General features: G+C 48.9%; 1 protein-coding gene across 2 annotated transcripts in view; it reads right to left on the bottom strand.

The window, feature by feature from the left end:
- Positions 1-17,413, bottom strand: part of NTN4 (netrin 4) — a 46,453-nt gene extending 29,040 nt beyond the window's left edge. The window contains exons 1-2 of one of the 2 annotated variants that reach the window (XM_074168383.1): positions 17,323-17,413; positions 13,167-13,678 (exon numbers count right to left, since the gene is read on the bottom strand). In XM_074168383.1, coding sequence (XP_074024484.1) covers positions 13,167-13,678; positions 17,323-17,413 — 603 coding nt within the window. Of the gene's footprint in view, positions 1-13,166; positions 13,703-17,268 lie in introns of both variants that reach the window. The other variant, XM_074168384.1, reaches the window with a different exon arrangement.
- Positions 17,414-20,372: the final 2,959 nt, after the last annotated feature.

Raw genomic sequence — 20,372 nt, 5'->3', positions numbered from 1 at the left:
GAGGAGAGATTTAAAACTTGCATGGGGATATTTTTGGTGGGGGAGAAGTGTCTCTACACAGCCAAACAGGAACTGTAGACTGCAATCCCTGAGTGAGGAATGCCACCGCTATGCCTCAAGAGAGTCAGCTTCATTTCCCACATGGGATGACCAGCAAGTGGGTGGCAGGAGGGAGCCCACTCCATTCCCAGGGAAGCGGGAGCGGAGAAGCTGCCCCGCAGTCCCTTGCACATGCCATGGAATAAAAATATTCTGCTCTTCAGCCAGGCCACTCCAGCTGTCTGTGGTTTGGGCACATCGCTACATAGACACCCTGTAATAAATTTGCGCAGCGTTTCAATTTCCTTATGGGCTGTCATGAACAACTCTTGCTCTGTTGATTACTTCACTTTATTTTATCTTAGCGGCGCAAGAAGCCTTAGCTACTTGCCATTCCGCAGATGCAATAATGTCGCCCTGTATATAAATAAATCGGCAGCCCATGAACGTGGTGCACTCAAGTAACCGCTTGCACCACAATGACCTTGATTTATAAATACATAAAAGTCCCTTTGCAAGAAGTACCCTAGTATGTTTACACTTGAGAGGCAATGAAAGGACATCTTTATATATATCCACAGTGGGAAGGAAAATGGTAATGAATGATGCTGAGAGCAACAAAATAGGCTCTGAAGTCAAAGTTGCCTGAGGAAGTCAACAAATCCAATGAAAGATTTGCCGTCAGCAAAGCCTTCTCGATGAGTCACAGGTGCATCTCAGAACATGGGAGCTTCCACCCACCGCAGCTGCAGGGGCCCAGACTTTTGTCAAGACACAAGTGGCCACAGGGATAAAGTGGGGCCCCGCGGGTCACAAATGGCCATGACATTGAAGAGAGACACTTGGTCCACAAGAAGCTTCCTCCTCACACACCTTCAAAAAAAAGCACAACCGCAAAGGCTGTAGACAGGGACCAGCAGCCCCCATGCATGTGGCCCTTCCCCGGATCCCAGTGTCCGGCTAGAGGTGCCATGGTCCAACCTCCAAGTAGGAGCCTGGCCTTGGCCAGAGTTTCTCCCCTCCAAGCCTAGAAAGCATCAGGGGATGGTTCACAAAATGACAACAGTAACAAATTACAGAGAGAGGGAACAAATGGATGGGAGGCTTAAGAAGTATATACACATGGGAATATGCCAACAAATGGGAATACAGCTGAAGTAAAAGCAATAAACAAATATTAAAAACATAACCATATTTTTATTTGGTTGTAAATGAAAATGAGGGTGTTAACACTGCATAAAGTAGTCTGTGGTTTCTTGCCAAAAGAGACTGATGGACTCTACCCTGTATTATCCAACCTGGTTGTATGAAAATACATCTATAAGCAGTCTATAATAATGACCTATCCATATTAGTGATTCACCAATTTGGCTCATGGCCATTTGATAAATTCAGTACCGGTTTATTTGACTTTTGCTGGTTTTATTAATTTCAATGTATTTTACAGGAACACAGGAAAAAATAATAAGAATAAAAAGAATGTAAGGTTTGCTATGTTCTCTAAGTATAGAGACAGCAAAAGCAAGGAGCGACATGCACCATGTTACAAAAGGGCATGTGATATCTAGGTAAGTGCTTAACAGAAAAGTTAAGGTTTGCATTAGGAGTCTGCAGTGCCTCTTGGTATGCAGGCACCAAATAAATGTGGCTAATTGCCCTGTGTTATGGGGCCCTGTTGAATCTCCATGTCACTGGATGCTATCTGGTTTATTTAGTGCCTGGACAAGGCTCTGAAAATGTAGACAGTAAAGACGGTGGTGGAGCTCTGCCAGTGCGTCCGGGACCTCATCCCTTTGCCTCCTGAAGAATTTCCCTCGAGCCCAGCACACGGCCAGGGTTAGGCATCGCCTGCCAGGTGCTGGGGTGAAGGCAAAGGGTGGCCCTTCTGATCCCACCTCCTGACCCCGGGATTTCCAGCTGTGTGCCCAGCATCGCCTCACATCTGCTGGTGCCCACAGGCCTCGGCTGTTGCTTGCAGCCACACACAACTGTAGCTCAAGCTGAGATGCTCCCAAGTACATCTCTGCCACCCTCAGCTCCTGTGTGCCTGCACCCATGCCCTGTCCCCCTGCGCCCCTTTCCAGAGCCAACCCAGGCTGTCACACAGCCCAGGCTCTCTGCCTGAGGGACTACCCGGAAGCGGCAACTGCTTTCGGCTTTGGCTGGTCTTGCTCGGAGAAATTTAGCTGGGAAATTTTATTGGGCCAATTAAGCTTTCCTTCTCAATAGATGTAAAAGTTACAAGCAATCATTTCTCTTGGTAAGTGTTACAGAAAGCTCACAGGGAGTAATAAGGATGATTTGTAGAAATGGGTAATTTAAAGAATAGTAACAATGATGCAATGTGTGTGTGCCCCCTGGGGCTTTCTATCACATGAACGTGCCACAGCATCTGATTTCAACTTCCACCCAAGAAACTGCATCATCACCACAAAAGCCTGATTAGCCTTTTTTTTTTTTTTTTTTTTTCCCACTTGCAGAGAGAATTGGATATAAACTTAGCTGCAGAAATCCAGCACCTCCTAGGTGTTCCTGCTTCAGAGAGGGTGTCCCCACACCTCCTTCACTCACCCCTGCTTGGTCACCTCTTGATGGTGCAGACAAGCCTTGGGGCTGGGACTGCTCCCTGCCCATCCACCTGCACCTTCCCAGGAAAGAGTAATTAAGCCTAATTAAGCCTAACACCCAACAACACATGCAAAAAAGACTGAGGTGAGACTATCTTACTGTACATGTGAGGATGGCTTGACCATCAAGGTTTGCTGTGCCAGGCGGCGAGACTCACTCTGCAGAAAGGTTTTTCTTGTCTTCCAGGCTTCAGTATTGAGGGCTCAATCCCATGCCAGCATTTTCTGCATCAGTGTGGTCAACTTCTGCCAGGATATCTCCTTGGCTCTCCCTGGAGGGCAGAGCTGTCTCTGCAGAGGAGTGCTTTGCTTGCAAAGTTTGCCCACACCTTTTAGGTACATTCCCTACTGAAACAGGCTTGTGCCGTTGCACTGCATGTGTATTTATGCATCTGTCCATCAGTCCACCCTAAAAACTTCTGAAACTGCTGGCTAACTTCAAGCACATTTGGGAGATATATCTTAAAGGCATTAAACTCCTAGAAGTTTTATGAAAACAATCTTGCTCCTTCACAAAATCAAGCCTCATGGACTCCTTCCCCTGTGAAGAAGACTGCTAGAGCCACAACGCTGGTACGCTATTTTGACAAAACAGACTTATTTGATGTATTACCACACCAAGTAAAAGAGCTTTTAAGAGACAAACCCATGTGCATTTCTGTGCTATGTTCATTGCTATGACTCTAGGCTAAAAAAAGGTTTTTTGGCAGATGCTGTAAATAATTCACATGGTATGGGAAGTTCATCAGCCTAAACTGCACAGGTCTCACCCACCAGCTCCTCCAATATGCTTTGTTTTTCTGCCTGTCAGACCAAGTGGATTGCAGAGAAGAAACTCTCTTTTTCTCACGGAGAGATCTGACCATCTGCACATGCACATTCATGGTGCGCACTTCAGCATCACCCGGGTGAGATGGAACAGCAAGAGAAGTTGGTAAAACTGCCTGGCCACTGCAGAGAGGTTACGGTCAGAGACACTAAGAACAGAGTGAGCAGTGGAGCCTGTCCTTCAAGCCACAGCGTAAAGCACTCTGACCACATCCCCAAGCAATGGTGACAGAAACTCCCTGTGAACCACCAACAACAGCCCCTGAGCTTCTCAAGACACTGGAGAAATGGCACTCCTGCAGCTCTTAGGGCTGCTTCATATATTTTGACAAAGGACAGCATTTGACCCATGCCTACAGCCCTTCTGCAATCTTTTACAGTGCATAAAACAAGGCAAACAATCCCTTGTCTCACCATCCAGAAGTTAGGCAATCTTACAAAGACTTCTAAAGGAAAATCCAACTATTTCAAATAACCATTGTCGGGGCCTTGGCAAGTTAATTTATACCAAGGCAACTTTTATCTTTTGGGAAACTCAAGGCATTCTTATGCCATTCTCAAAAGCAAGCAGCTGTATGGGATGAACTCCTACTCCTGTGCAGCAGCTGGCTGGTGGGGAGCTGGAAAAGGCATGAGAAGAGCTAGGCAAGAGCCTTGGGATTTCTCCAGGATCCTTGCATTAATCTCTGGCACTAATCTCTGGCATTAATCAATCAGAGAGGAGCTGTCTTCTCAGCTTCCCTTCAGCACCCCACCACACAATTTCATTGGATGAAAATGAAACACTGCTAGGTCATGCCTTGGAGACGACGATCACAGAGGCAATATTCTTACCAGAAAAATCTCTCTCCAGATCAAACGAGCTCAAAGTATTTGGATTTCTTCACCTCCAGTTAACAGTGCTTCTCCAAGGATGGACAGTTTATTCTGCAATGTTTTTATTTTGCCTAATCACTACTTTCACTCATCAAACAGATAGAAAACACTCTGTTTCTTGGCTCACAAAACCCTCCAGATGCATGATATCGTTGGCTACACACTATCAAGGAAAATAATTTTGCTTTTTTTCTCATCTTCAGAATCGCCATTTCCAAGGCCGCACTATCCTGCATCGGAAAATGAACCAGCACATTTCAGCTGATGATACGAAGAAGTCTTTTGACCGCTCAGCAAGAGAGATGGTATTTAAATACTCTTCCCTCCAGCAATTCCCCGCCTTTCCCTATCCCCACAAAGATTTATGTTCTGAGCCTTGGCCTGCCGGCAGTACCTGTTGTGCATATGGAAGACGAAGAAAACCTGGAGCTACCTCCAAAGAGTCAGACAGAGAACTGGACTTGCTTGTTTGTAGGCAGGGCTGTAACAAAAGCTGGCTCACTCCCCAGCGCTGCAGAATATCCCCTTTAACAGCTTCTGAGCACGATGCAGCACTGCAAAAGCCTGCAAGGCATCAGGTTAGTGTTTCAGCAAGAATGCTTGCGACAGTACTAGGGATCAAGGGGATTTCTTTCAGCCTAAGAGTAACCCGGCTTCATGAATATTTTTCAATTGCTCTTGCCTATAATGAAAAGGCTTTGTGTCTATAGAGCTGGCTGCTTAAGCCATCCAGTTACCATGAGCTACACTTAATTTTGGAAAAAAGAACACCTGTCTGAATTATATGTAAATATGCATAGTCAAAAAGGCCATGAGAAACAGCACTTCCGTTTCAACTCATGGCTACACAGCAATGAGTGATGTTGCGCAGAGACTGGTGATGGAGTCATGGCGTATCTGTCTAGTATGTTTGGTTTTGGACATCAACTTCTTTTCTTCCTGGAAATGTTGCCCAGGGAGAATCTGAGGACTTTGCCATTTGTGTAGGATTTTGAATGTTGGTAGACAGGATATCTCACGCCGACACCCATTGAGTATGGTGATTAATCTCAGATTAAGTCCCCATGAGCTTTTGATCCAAAACTTCTGAGATGTGTCGATTCACTGCTTTAGGTTACACATTTCCTGTGTAACCAGTTGTATCCAGGATTCCCAAAGAGAAACATGGCAGCCCTACTTTCCAGCCAGTGAACTGGGAGCTGAATAAGTGAGCCAGTCCTCCCTTCATGCCAAAAATGAACTGTGAAATGAAGCAGTGGGGTGCAGTGCCTGAAGAGAGGCTCTGACTGCAACCGCTAAAACCCCTCAGCACTTTTCTCAGGGGAAGCAATAGTCCCGCTAACGAGGCCAGATGCCAATTTAGAGAATTAAATTCTGCCTACCCAAATTCCTCTTGTTTCATATGGGTACAGTGCTCTTCGCTTCCTACATAAGAAGTTTGGAAAGGGTCTCCTGGAGCCCTGGGATTCATTCCCTCCTGCTGTTGGCAGCCTACAATATGTCCCCTTTCACAGACTGGTCAAGCTCACTCTGAGAAGTAATTTGTTTTAGCCATAATTGGAGGCTGATCCAGAAGCCCTGATCCACAGTTGTTAGAAACTTGCTGTTCTAAACAGAGGATCGACGATATGCACTGTTAAACACTGGCTATGCTCCATCCCAGGGACGGCTGCATTTCAAGAGCTGGCCAAGCGGAGGGCCAATCTCCAAGTGTCAAAAGCACTGGGAAAGCCAGGGAGAAAAGGAGATGATGAGACCTTCCGGTGGGCTAGCTGCAATGGGGGGAATCATGCGGAGGATCACCACGCAGGCTGAAGAAGCATCTTGCTCCTTGCGTGCCCTGGTCCTCCAGAGATGTTGAGCACCTGGGAGGCTCAGCAAAGGGACATGCCACTTCTCTGGAACTGCCTGCGACAGAGAGGGAGGATTTTGACACAACCTGGCCCAGAGACCTGGCAGTATCATCCCTGGTACTCCATGTATCAGAAGCTTAAAAAGCAGGTGCCAGTGCCTGGAAAACAGCAGCTCAGCCCTGATGATTCTTTCTCTAGAGAGAAAGTACCTTTCATGGTAAAATTCCCTGGACTCTGAAGGTTTGTCTCCACATGTGTCCAGAACTGCCCTCATCTCCTGTCCTCTCAGACACAGACTAAAAACTAAGCTCAGGTTTCCCCTTTTTCCCTGAATTCCCTTTTTGCTGCCCCTTTATTTAAAGAGAGAAGATCCCCTCTGTGTTAAAACCAGCAGAAACCCCACACAGGGCTTGGGAAGATGGGCTTCCCTTCCAGGAGGGAAAGCTCAGTGGCCAAGCCAAGAGATGGATCTTGCCACAGCCATCATCAGGGTGGCTGGTGAAAGATATCCTGCTGGCCAGCAGTGAGCCCTGTGCCAAGCTGGCCAGCAGGAAGGCATCCTGCTCGGCTCTCATGAACCCTCCCCAGCCACTCTGTGCAGAATGGCCAGCTGTCACAGCCTGGGATTTCTAGGTTCCTACATAATTTCATTGACTCCAGCCTGACTGTGCTTACTTCATCTCATTAACTTTTCCCCTAGAAATCGTCATTCTTTGGCTTATGAAATAATGGCCTACATGTTTTCCTAAATTCACGGATATAATGAAAAGAGTTGGGCTTGGTCTGACAATTACTACCATGAACCCTGGCCCCAAGCTGAACAGACTCTCTTTTGCATGTGACATTTCTCTACAGAGGCTGACAATTTGTGTTTTCCAAAAGACAGAATGATCAGGAAGATGTTATTAAAGAGTTGTCTGGGGTTTTTTCCTACAAAATGCACCTCTACAAAGTGTAGAGATTGGACTTGAAAACACACTTCCCTAGCCGTGTCCTCAAGTGTCCTGAGCACAGTTGAACACCAGCCAGGATCCCTCTATCCTTCTGGTCAGTTTAGGCCTTTGTTTTGTCTCTGTGCAGACATCAGTGGCACAGGACAATTAAAAAAGCCATTTGCAGCCCTCTAATGGGCTGATGTCCCAGGATGCTTTGAAGTTATTCTTGCATATTTGCCCAGGTTCTTTGTGGAGTTTCAAGTCCTGCAAGCCAACTCAAATCTCCCCTGACCCATGAGATCTTTGGAGGATCTCAGAGCAATGGAGATGCAGCCTCAGTTAAGGACAGCAATGATAACCTTATTCAGGCCTAAAAGACAGGCAAAAAAAAATGGGCAAAAGCTTGTAGGTTGTGTTTCTACAACCCAAGAGTTGGCCTCCAAAATAAAAATCACTGAGCATCTTTAATTCCTGCTTGTGTCAGCAAGTGTTACAATTCCTCACTGTCTATCAGGGCAAACTTGTAAGCAGCAGGACACAGTTTAGTTCTCCTCTACACAGCTAATTTCAGGTAGAACCAGTAGGACTGGTGTCCAAATCCTTAATGAACAGAGGCAGGCTGCATGCAGTAACAGTGCAAGGCAAAACATTTGAAGTTTTTTCTGCTACAGAGGCACATGAGATCAATAAAATGCTCAGTAAGACACACACCCCACAGTAAAACAGCAGCATGTGATGTTGCAAAAGTTAAAAGCACATTAGAATTTGTTGTTGGAATACAGTCAAGCTGCAAATACGCCTCCCCTATTAATAGCAAACAGCAACAATAGCTGAGGTCTCAAAGTGATTTATTAGCGGTATTCTGAATAGATGAACACTCAAATAAGTTACTAATTTACTAAAATCTTGTCAAGGAGACTCTGCTTCAGTAAGTCCTTTTATCCTGGAGCTTGTCTAAATGGGGACACTCAGGCGAGCTAATCTGAATTGACCACAGATGGGAATGTAAAGTGAATGAGATAATTGCATTGCAGAGTGGACAGTCACTCATGCTCACAGTTAAAGAATTAACATCTGCTAAGGGCTCCTTGTCGATGAGCCCTTAACACCGATCAGATTAAACTGAAAAGGAAGAAATATTAATACGATCTGAACTAGGGGAGGGAAGACAGCCTTTTATATATACTATTAGATTTGGCATTCCTGTCTGAGCATGATGCTGAAAGAGTTTATTTCTGCATCTTGTTTACTTAGATCAGATTATGTTTGGCTGGTGAATCCAGTTCTGATTTCCCTTGCAATAATGTAGTTGAAGGGTTACACCCTGGAAAACAATGGAAATACTCTGGATTTGTAGCACATTTGTATGATCCAGGCTAAAACTTGGCCTTAGCCTTACTCTTAAAACACTGATGATATAAGGCCAGCATATAGAGGTTTCTGCCTCTGCTAAAAAAACTGCTGCTGTGAAACAATTAGTTCACTAAATTAAACATGGAGAAAGACTTTAGTGACCCCTCTGTGTGCAGCTGATCCGTGTTGCAAATCCAACCCCTTAAGCTGGCAGATGCTTGAAGCTTACTGGAAACCTGGGTTGATTGTACTGAGGTTTCCTCCTCCTTCTTGCTTCTCCTTCACCTATACTGTACAGACCCCACAGACATGGGACAGCCTGGCCCTAAGTGCTGAACAGTGAGAGGTCCCAAAAGCAGTGCCAGCCTGCAGGTGAGTTTCTGAACAGGGTGCACTGAGGTGCCTGGGGATGTTGGGGCAGGAGGTAGGCACCCACCATCTGCCTACCTACCCATCCTCTGTTCCCTACCAAGGAAGGGCTCAGATTTTTTTTTGGCTCCTGGATCCTTGCAGAGAAGTCATTACTTTCCTGGCTGCTGAAAGGGTGGTTCTTCTTTGCATAAGGCCAGACTACAGCCAGGTTGCTCCAAGCATGGGGCTCAGCTCGGCAAAGTCTCTGAACATGTGCTGACTTGTGAACTCATGCTTACTTCCGCCAAGAAAGCCTTGAAGACCAAACCCAGGGCATCAGCGCAGTGTTTCTGATATCACCACTATGCCATGCAGCCTTCAAGCTCTTTCCTCCACAGTTCTGTCCAGATCTGCCCTTTCCTTTCTAATCCCACCACTGGCTGTTGATCCTCCAGCTCATGTCTGCTCCAGCATAGAGGACTCAGATGCAGAGGACAACATAAGCAGAGGACAACCACGCCAGATAGTTTTGCAGCATCAGGGGCAGGTGGCAAAGAAGAGCAGAGACCTGCCAAGTCCCTCACTGCCATGACTCTACCCATCAGTAGACCTGCCAAGTGGCACACGTGGCATGTGACATTACCTCTCCCACTGCCGTGGTGGCACCCAGCTTGGGTGACTGCAGCATGGTGCCACCCTCTGAGCACAGACCACTCTCCCAGCGCCCTTCACCGCCCCAGTCCCACCACTGCAAATGGAAGCCCAGAGCTGCTCTACTACAGAAGAAGGATGAAAGGCATCTCCCAGAGCCAATTCAGCATCTCTCATTTCTCCACAAGCTCTGAGCTCTGGGTCTTTGAAACAAACCCAGAGGTTTGGCAGCTTGCTTTCTGTGGTAACATAAATCTCCTCAAAATCAACATCACGGCAAATTTGTAATGAAGGAGGATTTTTGCCATAAGACTTGAACTAGGCATCTAAGGAATGACTCATGATGACGAGGGCAGAAGAAATGCAAAAAAGCCTGATTTTTCTTTTCAATAAAAACTGAAGCAGATAGACATTTGTTCCAAATTAGCACATGACTTATTAAAAAGAGGCCGTAAGCCCCTGAGTACTACAAGGTTCTGCATGCTGCTGCCTTGAAACAGGGCTCGCAGGCACCGTAATGCTCTGCAGAAACACGGGTGGATCAGCTCCGGTGCTGTTTGGGGTGAGCCACCATCTCCTGAGGCCTCGTCTCAGCTTTGCAAATTGCTCACCCGGGGGGACAGGCGGCACCGACCGAGCCAGCAGCAGCGTGCAGAGACCCCACTGTCCCCCAAAACCCTGCAAGCCCTGACTCTGTGCCTGGAAATGCACATGTGGAGTTGAGATGTTTGAAGTGGGAGAAAGTGCTGTATAGATGGTGGGATACACAGTTTGGATCATGGGTTACAGCTGTTGCATCGCAATTCAAAGCAATTTTAAAAAGTTGACAAAGAAATCCAGTAGCACTGGCAGAATTTATGCTTGTGCTTTAAAGAAAATTGCAGCAACTGAGCTGCAATTAAATAATACCCTTCAGACTTGGACATTTCAGATGACTGCATATTTGAAACCACTGTTTCAAGTGAAATTACTGTTTCCATATGTCTGGAATTAGGTGCTACCAGAAGTGGGAGTAAGGCACAACATAACTCCAAACAGAACACAAAACTCTGATGTTTCTTTAGGTGAGATACATGTTGCTATTGGCAGTTACGAGTAATTGCTGGAATGTAGCACACTGTAATAAATTAAATGTGATATTTGCTAAGCATGCAGGCTTGCCATCTGGTCACCAGAAAGCTGCTGTTATTACTTTGCAGGTAAAAAGTGGTGTTTAAGTGCAGGGAATTGAAGTGTGCCCTATAAATAAAATCTTATAAACTCCAGGCCCTTGGACTCAACATTTGTTTAAAACCTGGAATAATTAAATGATCTTGACTTTTATAGCTTCTTTGAAATAACAAAAACTAAAGCGACGCCAAAAGAAGAGATCCCACAGGAGCACGCTTGGTAAATAGCCTGGTTTTGCAGCATGCTACCACAGATGCATCAAACACCACCAAATTCCTTTCCTTCCTGAGACAGGCATTGGTCTCTACACACAAGACCCCCATCCTACTGTCCCTATGCATTGCACCAACCTATAGAGGATCTGGCTACGAGGTCCGGATTTGCAGAGGTTCTTACCAGGCAGAGCCCCCGTCCTGGTGTGCAGGTTTATCAATGGGGTCACCACAGAGAAAACCACACTGGGGTTCTAGCTACATGGGACCCAGCACAAAAGATAATGCCCCGAATAATGCCCTGGCTTTCTCACCCCTGAGAACAATCCCTGGGAAAGCTGAAAAAGGAGCATGCAAGTCAGAGAAGCCCAGGTATGTCCTGCTGACTGGCCCAAGAGCTACAGATTTCAGCCCCTGTCCTGTATCACAGACTGGCATAGTCTTATGATTCAAGTGGTGGGACACAGAGGCTGGCAGAAGTGCTGAGGGCCCAGAAAATTCCCAGCAGGGTACATCCACCAGCTCTTTTTTAGGCCCCACTTTGTAGTTAGCCCTGACTTAGAACAACAGAGTGTTTTGAGTTGGAAGGTCCCTTTAAAGATGATCTAGTCCAACCCCACTGCCATGGGCAAGGACATCTCAGGTTGCTCAAAGCCCCATCCAACCTGCCCTTGAGCACTTCCACGGTAAGGGCATCCACAACTTCTCTGGGCAACCTGTTTCACTGTCTCACCACCCACTTTGTAAAAAAATGTCTTCCTTATACCAAATTTAAATCAATTTCAGTTTAAAACTGTTGCCCCTTGTCCTGTCAGAACAGGCCCGGGTGAAAAGTCTTTCTCAATCTTTCTTATAAGCCCCTTTACATATTTTACTGTGAAAGTAAGTTCAGGCAGCTTTTGGGGGGCATTAGCAAAGGGAGGCAGGAGAAGAGAGGACGATTGCAACTTCTCTCACCAGTCCTCTCATTTAAACCCTTTGCTGGGTTCACGAAATAACCATCCTGGGTCTGTCTGGCAGGTCTGGAGATCCTCATTTCTGAGCTGATGAGAGCACAGAGCAGCTTCTCCTAGAGCAGGACATTGGCTGCCTCCTGAGACACAGCTAAGACATGCACTTTGGTGAACAAACAGCTCTCAGTATTTCTGCAGAGGGTGGCTTCCTAGCTGAAGCATGGCTAGAGGTAATCCTGAATGACTGCAAAGGGGTCTGAACCAGGTGATTTTTCTCAGACATGAATGCTGTTCTCCAAGAACCAGGCTTTCACCTTAAAATATGTTATCAGCAGAATCTAAAATTATATAATCCGATTCACTAATCAAATTCTCTCCTTTTTCTGTGTTAGGTCAGAGGGTAATTTTAAGTTTAATTAAACTTTCAGACAAGCTCATTAAATAAGGCCACTAGAGGGAGCAGCCTTGAAAGTCCAAAGCTGGTCACTAGGGATGCATCCCCACGAGTGGGGACTCTGGAGGGCAACCCCATGGTCACAGTTCCTAGGGGAGGCTCTCCAGCACCGTGGGACAGGTTTAGGCACCAAAGGTAAGAGTATTATTGGTAGCACCTCCAAATGCATGATTTATTATCTGCTGTTTCTGATATTGAAAATTATCTGGGGTTTTTTTCACATATATTCCTCCTCTTAGCAAATGTGGTGGTTTTCTTTTCATTTTTTCAAGCTTTTTTCACTTGAGGATAAGTGTACACAGGGGGAAAAAAAAAAAAAAAAAAAGATGAGGTATAAGTTTCTTAATTACCTGGCTAACCTGGTTTATGGGAACCATGCTTCAGTCTGGTCAGTAGCTATTTTGACTGGTTACATGCTTACTTCTCAGCAAAGGTGGTCACTATTAAAAGTGAATCTGGTGACCATTAATTTTAACCTGGTTACATTTTGGTCCAAGTCAAACTGATTTGCATCACCCTGAAACCACACAAGTTTCTGGAGATCGTCAAGAGCAATGTTCCCTCTGGCTTTCCCAATGAATCGGCAGCATCCGCCTTGTTTGCAGTTGTGTCGGGCAGCTTAATTGGGAGATGAGAGAGGAGTTTTTAGTAAAAAGAGGGGGATTAAGAGCTCCTCAGCAAAGCGAGGGGCAGGGCGGTGCCTACATCACCTCAGAATGAATTATGTTAATTCACCTTGTGAAATAAATTCAATGACAAGGGATGGAAGTGGGGTAAGAAAGAATAAGTGCCGGAACGGAGATTGTGGAGGGAAAGGGGGCTGGAGTGATGTCTTTCTCTTCTCGACCTCAGAAGCAGACCTACCTCTCCTCCAGTGCAGGGGAAGGGACTCGAATATCTGGAAGTGCAAATGGCTCCTCTCTGCCTCACGTCATCCTCCAGCCCAAAGGTGGCCGAGCAGTTAGCAGCAAAGTATTTGTAAGGCTTCCATGTCTTGCCGAAGTCCTGGGAGCGCTCCAGCACCATGGCAGCTGGCCGGGGTGACTTGAAGACCAAGATCAAGTGAGTGAAGTAGAAAGCGGTTTCCAGGTCCAGCCGGATGGTCTCGCGGGGGGCATCCTGGGCCGCCTGCCACCAGGTGCGGGGCAGTCGGAAGGGCGAGTCGGCCATGGCAGCGGGTGGGTGGGCCAGCCCAGCGTGGGCCCCGCTGCACCGGCCACAAGCCAGGCGCTTGCAGCGGCGCTGGGCATCCTCGGTGTAGGCGCAGAAGGGCTCGGTAGCATGGAGCCCGCAGGCTGTCTCCGTCCGCAACGCCCGCCCGTGTGCCAGGTTGCCCATCCGGGGGTTGCAGGCCTTTTCACAGGGGCTGCCCAGACCTGCAAGGAAGAGAGCAGGGAGGGCTGAAGCCAGGCCCGGAGGTGGGTACATCCCACGCCAGCGGGAGCAGACGTGCCCACCGGGACACTTTTCAGGGATGCTGTCCCCTGGCGAGACCCCCAAGAAGGGCCAAGGGAGAGGGCGGCACTGCTGCTCAGCTCTCCTCTCCATGGAGCTCAGTGTCTCTATAACAGCAAAACAAACCAAAAAGCCCCTCAGGGCTCCCCTGCACTTGGGAAGATCCCTACAGAGAGCTAGAGAGCAGAGCAGGCAGCATGGGAGGAGAGATGCCTCCACCTCGCCCTCCTGCCCTGAGGGATCCAGAGCAGGACTGAGGCTTCAGGCGCAGTGGCCATGGTCATGCCACCCCTTCCTTGAGGCTTCCAAGGGCATCCAGGTGGTCCTGGGGAAGAAGAGAAAAGCACAAGAAAGATGGGATGCTGGTGACACCAGGGCAGCCAAGGTGGCATGCTGGCAGGAGGCAAGGAGATGGCCAAGGGTGACGGCACCACTGCACCCCAGCTCACTGTGCAGCAGAATGGGTGCTGGGAGTGCAAGAGCTGGTAGGAATATCTCCTGCCACCAGTGACTCCAAATCTTCACCCCCTTTCCCACCCCTCCGTCCCCACCCCAAACTGCTGCCGAGGTCAGGGTTGAATCAAAGCACCTCTTAAGTTTGGGAAGGCTGTCCCTGGTGTGTATAAAGGAGGGGAAAAAAATAAATAATCCTTGTTTGAAATGATGCTGGCAAGCTGCCTCGCAGCTGAGGCTCTGTGGTTTTTGTTCAAGTTTCTCTGGAAGCCTTGTCGATTTTAAAATCTACAGTTAAAGTGTCAAAGAAAAATAAAGTCACCATGGGGTTTGGTGTGAAAACATCTGCAATGTAACCCTCCTGGTGCAGGAATGTTTGATTAAGGACTCTCCACCTTATTAATAAATGTAACAGTAGGTCAAGGCTGTATTTGATGAACCATAACTGTTTAACATAAAAAAAAAAAAAAAAAAAAAAAAAAAAAGAGAAGAGAAGAAAAAAAAAGGCTCTGATGACTTGAATGTGGGCAAGCCAAACCATCTCAGGTACATAATGTCTTCCTTATTACCGGGCCAGTCATACATAGTCAGCTTTGTGCACCAATTATTATGGCTTCTTGGCATTTTTGTGATGTCCAAAGGTCGTTTCAGCTTAGCATCCAATAAATCCTTTATTTGGAGTTTATTCAACTTTTGTCTACAGTGTCATAGTTGCAATTAAGCTATATTATACACTAGCAGAGGCTATCCCTTCAGAGCCTGACAGCATTCCCCATTCCTGCTCTTCAAGAAACATGCTGGAAAGAAAACATTTCTACCACCAACAGTCTATACAGGTTTTCTATAGCAAGTATTAAGAACAGATGTAGACAGCTGCTAGTTATGCACCCATTACAAAGCACTTCTGAATCCAGTCTCTAGATTTCACCAGGTAAACAGTGTTGGGAAATTTTTAGTGAACAAGAAATGCTCAGTCAAGTTAGCTTCCTACAGGGACCCAGTAAAACTGCGTCTGAGATGATATCTAATAACCGTGCAGAATACGTTTACTCTAGAAAAGTAAACAAATGTAACTGTAAAATTAATGCACTATCACTTACATCTCCTGAACATCCTTTTCAAAGTGCTGTATAAACATTAACTAACCTACACAGCTCTCCTGAGGGGTAGGTAAGTAAGCGCTATTATCATACTATCAGTTAGGCTTGCCACAAGTTGGCCTAATTTATGTCTTTGGCTGCTTTCCTGGATTCTTTGGCTACACGTAACACAGTGCAGTTCGTCGCTAAACAAATAGATGAACATTTACTGTGGTTCCCTCAGTTGCGGGATTGCAAGGCGGATTTGAGAAGAGGTAAACAGAGCAGGGCTCAGACAGCACCCTGAGACAGGTTGAGATCACTGTTTGTGTTCGTGAAGTCCTTTTGCTTTTCGCACATCATCGATTACCGCCCCGGGGAGGCAGTAGAGAAGGACCTGGTCAGTGGGAGGTTTCCCGGTGGCTGTGGTGGTGGCGGCAGGGCTTGATGTAGCTGTCCCCGGGGTGGGGACAAGGCTCTGCTTGAGCACGGCCAGGAGGGGTTGGCTACCAAATTCCCATGCAGGACCCTGGGAGGTGAGAGTATTTGAATGCTCCCAGCTCCTGGTATGCTCCAGCCCCGGTCATGCACGGTCACTGACTGCAGTTGTCTTCGGGCCAAGCATGGAGGGTCCCTTCCTCACCTGGGGCCAGATTTGGGGCCAGGGACCTTGGTTTCAGTAGGTTTTGAGAAACGCTGCTGGCACGCAGACCCCACTTCCCGTCCCAGGGGTGGGAAGGGGGGAGAGGAAGCCCCCTTTGAAAGGGTGTTTGTTTTCACTTGAGTTGGAAAGAGCTGCATGACGGATGCAGAGCACCGCATGTTATGAAAAGTGACAGCTTTCTAGTGTAACACTGGCTGCCACAGGAATTCAGGAAAAGGACAAACAAGAGCATAAACATTTCCACCGCGTCAGTCCCAAGCTCACGACTGCTCTGCCACAGCCCTGGAAAAGGTGTTTTTCCTTACTTGCACTTAATGCATCTGCCCGACTAAATACTCCCATTCTATATACCATACGTGCCACCGGACTGGGATCTTCAGCAATGAGTAAGAGCATGCAGCTAATATCATGACTCACCTGTAAAACATCCATGGAAAATCATATGCTTCCCGCTTAAGCATTTTAGCAACACTTGCCTTGTGATGTTTCATTTATATCTTGTGCCTGATTAAATGTTTGTTTCCCATCTGGGTTTTTTCTTCTTTTTAAAGAAGAAAATTGGCACTGAGCTTGCGACCGGCCGAGGAAGCAGCGTTATGCAAACTGTTTGTCTCTGCTGCGGCGCGGCGGGACCCCGCTGCGGGCAGATCTCACCGCAAAGTGTTTATGCTGCGGGAAGGGGCTTTGAAAGCCCTGCCCGCCTTGCCCGCCGCCCTCGGCACCCCGACGGCTGGAGGCACCGCCGCCCAGAAAGATCTTGCGGAGCCCGCACCGACTTTCCTCCGCGTCCCGCCGCTGCCTCCCGCAGCCGAGCCCCGCTCCCGTGGCATCCCCCGGCTCCCCCGCTCTCAGCCCCCGGGGCCGAGCCCGCCCGGCCCCGCTGACCCTCCCGGTCTCGGCTCCCCCCGCCGCCCCTCCGGAGCCTCGGCGGGCAGCGCGGCGCGCCCGGACCCCTCTTTGTCTGCGGCGAGGGGCGCGGGGCTGGGAGCCCCCTCCCACATACATACACCGCATACCTAAATACGTAGCATATGCGGACACAGGCGTACGGGTGCGGACATACGTATACACAGCATGTACCTACATACATGCGTATGTACATGCGTATGTGCGTGCACACAGAGACGGGCGTACACAGACACACGCCTGTGTGTATACAGTGCGCACACGCGTATGCGATACTCGTCGCGGGCGCGCGCCTACGCGCACACAGGCGTGCGTCCAGCTAACGCACATACATACACACACACACACACACACACGTGTACGTACGCCCACGCGCCCATACGTCCGTCCATACGGCCCCGTAATCTACCTCGTACGCCTGCGGAGGACGGAACGCGCCGAGCGCCGGACGGCCGCGACCCACCTGCGGCGGCGGCGGCGGCGGCGGCGGTGCCCAGCAGCAGCAGCAGCAGCAGCCCCGGCGGCAGCAGCGGCAGCCGCATCCCGCGCCCCATGGCCGCCCGCCCCGCGCGCCCCGCCGCCCCGCGGCGCGACCGGCCCCGCGCGGCATCAGCGCCCCGCGCGGCACCGGCGGGCGGGCGCGCGCCGCCCCGCCGCCGCCGCCTGCCCGCCCGCCGCCCGCCCGCCGCGCACCGCCCCGCCGCCCCGCCGGCCCAGCGCCCCGCCGCCCACCCCCGCACCGCCCCGCCGCCGCACTGCCCTCCCTCTCTCCCCGCCGGGGCGGCCCCGTCGCGGGGGGCGGTTGCCGGTGCGCGGCGAGGCGCGGTACTGCAGCGGAGGGCACCACACCACTACCACCACGACCCCGCAGCCCGAGCGGCTCCGCCGCGGCAGACCGGTGCGGGCGGGCTGGTGCCCGGGAGAGAGACCCGCGCCCCGGGCGCGCCGTCGGGGCGGAGAGGGTGGAAGCCCGGCTTTGAAACGCTGGCACGGCTTGGCTTTGACAGAGCGAGCTAACTAGCCCCAAGCCAAACCTGAGTTGCCCAAAACTTTGAATCATAGAATCATAGAATCATAGAATTGTCTAGGTTGGAAGGGACCTTTAAGATCATCTAGTCCAACCATCAACCGAACTCTGATAAAAAACCATCACTAAACCATGTCCCCCAGCACTATGTCAACCGGTCTTCTGAATACCTCCAGGGATGGTGCCCCAACCACCTCCCTGGGCAGCCCGTTCCAATGCTTAATAACCCTTTCCGTGTAAAAATTTTTCCTAATATCCAATCTGAACCTCCCCTGGCACAACTTGAGGCCATTTCCTCTTGTCGGAATCCCCTGTGACTTGGGAGAAGAGACCGACCCCTGCCTCTCTACAGCCGCCTTTCAGGTAGTTGTAGAGAGTGATAAGGTCTCCCCTCAGCCTCCTTTTCTCCAGGCTGAACAACCCCAGCTCCCTCAACCTTTCCTCATAAGACTTGTTCTCCAGATCCCTCAACAGCTTCGTTGCCCTTCTCTGGACCCACGCCAGCACCTTGTTTAATTAGTTCTTCTTGGGTAACTGAAGGACTGAGCGTTGGAGCCACGTAAACGCAAAAGGTTTTCCCTTCTTTCCCAGAACTTGGCAATCTGTAGCTTAACTCACAATTTTTAAGAGCTGTCAAGTCCCATATAGTCTGATCAATTCAACAGCGCTGGTCATCACACCTCGACAGAAGTTTTGGGCTCTGAAAATAGGAAAAGACACAGTTCCACCTATTTTTTGCCGCTAGACCATTACCTTTTTAGATCTCAGTAGAGAAACTTTAGGAGAGCAAGGGTGGAGCGCTCCTGAGCAGTCCCTTTTTTACTTACCTGAACCTAACCTGGGTGGTGAGTGTGTTGCAAGCGTTACACAAAATGTTTTCATGCTTCTTTCTCTGCATTTCAAACTGGGATAACTTAAAAATGGCTCTATTTTTAAACCCAGTGTGGTGGTATCTTAAGGCCACCATGCTGCCTTCTGCAACACATTCCAAAAATGCAACATATTTGGGGCTGCTTAGGCTTATACGGTCACGAAAACGCTCCCTGAGAGGTATTTAGTCTATAATCTACTGACAGCAGTTGAACATCTGAGTCACGGGTTGGTGTTATCTCTATACCTTAAAAGGTACAGGCGGGCTGATCTTTGTCATCTTTCTAATTTTTTCAGTGCTGGCTTACATACCACAGAGAAGTATTTTGCTCACCTTGCTGGTGTCATTTTTCCCTCCAGATGAGTGCATCTAGACAGGGATTTCCAGCCCCTGGGCACCCGTGGAGCCCCCACGGCCACCTGCGGGCTACTTGGGGGCTTGTCCTGCAGCCTGCCCATCACAACGAGGGCTACACCCACACTTCTGAGCCTCCTCATGGCAGGGGCAGAAGAGGAAAAGGATGTTCTGGAGGATTTCTGCCTCACTTCTCACAGTAAGTGGCTGAGGAATCACACGGGGGTTCACGTTGTTACAGCCGGGTTGCAGCAGTCACATCACGCAGGGCTAGGGAAGTGAAAGTGCAAGCCACGGGCAAGGAATTTATCTGTGTTGTAACTCATCGCTCATAGTTCCTCCTACGTCAAAATTGCCAGGTGATAAGTCTGGGTGGACCTGAGCAAGAGCTCACTACTGTGTCAACCCATTTGGCGTCAGCAGCATAGGGCAGGTTGAGGTCCATGAGCAGGAGGAGTAACTGTCTGGAAAGGAAGAAGAAAGGGCTGGCTGGGACAGGGGATGACTCTGGAGAAATCCCTGGGGCAGGAGGGAAGGAGATGATCCAGACTGAAAAACCACTGAACAAAATCCTGAGGGAGGAGATGGATGGTGGTATCAGCAGCTGGAGAGGAAGAGAGCAGCCAGGCTCCAGCTTGAGTTAGAAATGAGAGGGAACAGCAGTGGCCAGTGAGGGAAAATGGCAGGAGAGAGGCTACGTGGTGGATAAGGAATCACTGGCACAGGAGAGAGAAAGAGTGTGTGGTAAGGACGTGTTTACAGCAGTGGCAGGGGCAGGAGGTCTGATACTGCTGCAACAGATCCATTGCATAGAAAACTGGAGAATCATAGAATCATAAAAATCCAGGTTGGAAGGGACCTCAAGGATCATCTGGTCCAACCTTTCTTTGTAAAAGCACAGTCTAGACAAGATGGCCCAGCACCCTGTCCAGCTGAATCTTAAAAGTGTCCAATGATGGGGAATCCACCACTTCCCTGGGGAGACTATTCCAATGGCTGATTGTTCTCATTGTGAAAAATTTTCCCCTTGTGTCCAGTCGGAATGTCCCCAGGAGTAACTTGTACCCATTACCCCTCATCTTTTCCATGTGACTCCTTGTAAGAAGGGAGTCTCCATCTTTTTTGTAGCCACCCTTTAAATACTGGAACATGGTGATAAGGCCTCCCCTAACCCTTCTTTTCTCAAGGCTGAACAAACCCAGTTCTCTCAGCCTTTCCTCATATGGCAGGCTTCCCAGTCCTTTGATCATCAGTAAGAATA

Source organism: Numenius arquata, chromosome 2 (genome assembly GCF_964106895.1).
Source record: "Numenius arquata chromosome 2, bNumArq3.hap1.1, whole genome shotgun sequence".
NCBI lineage: Eukaryota > Metazoa > Chordata > Aves > Charadriiformes > Scolopacidae > Numenius > Numenius arquata.
The sequence above is the reverse complement of the archived record's forward strand: the minus strand, read 5'-3'. Positions and strand labels throughout refer to the sequence as shown.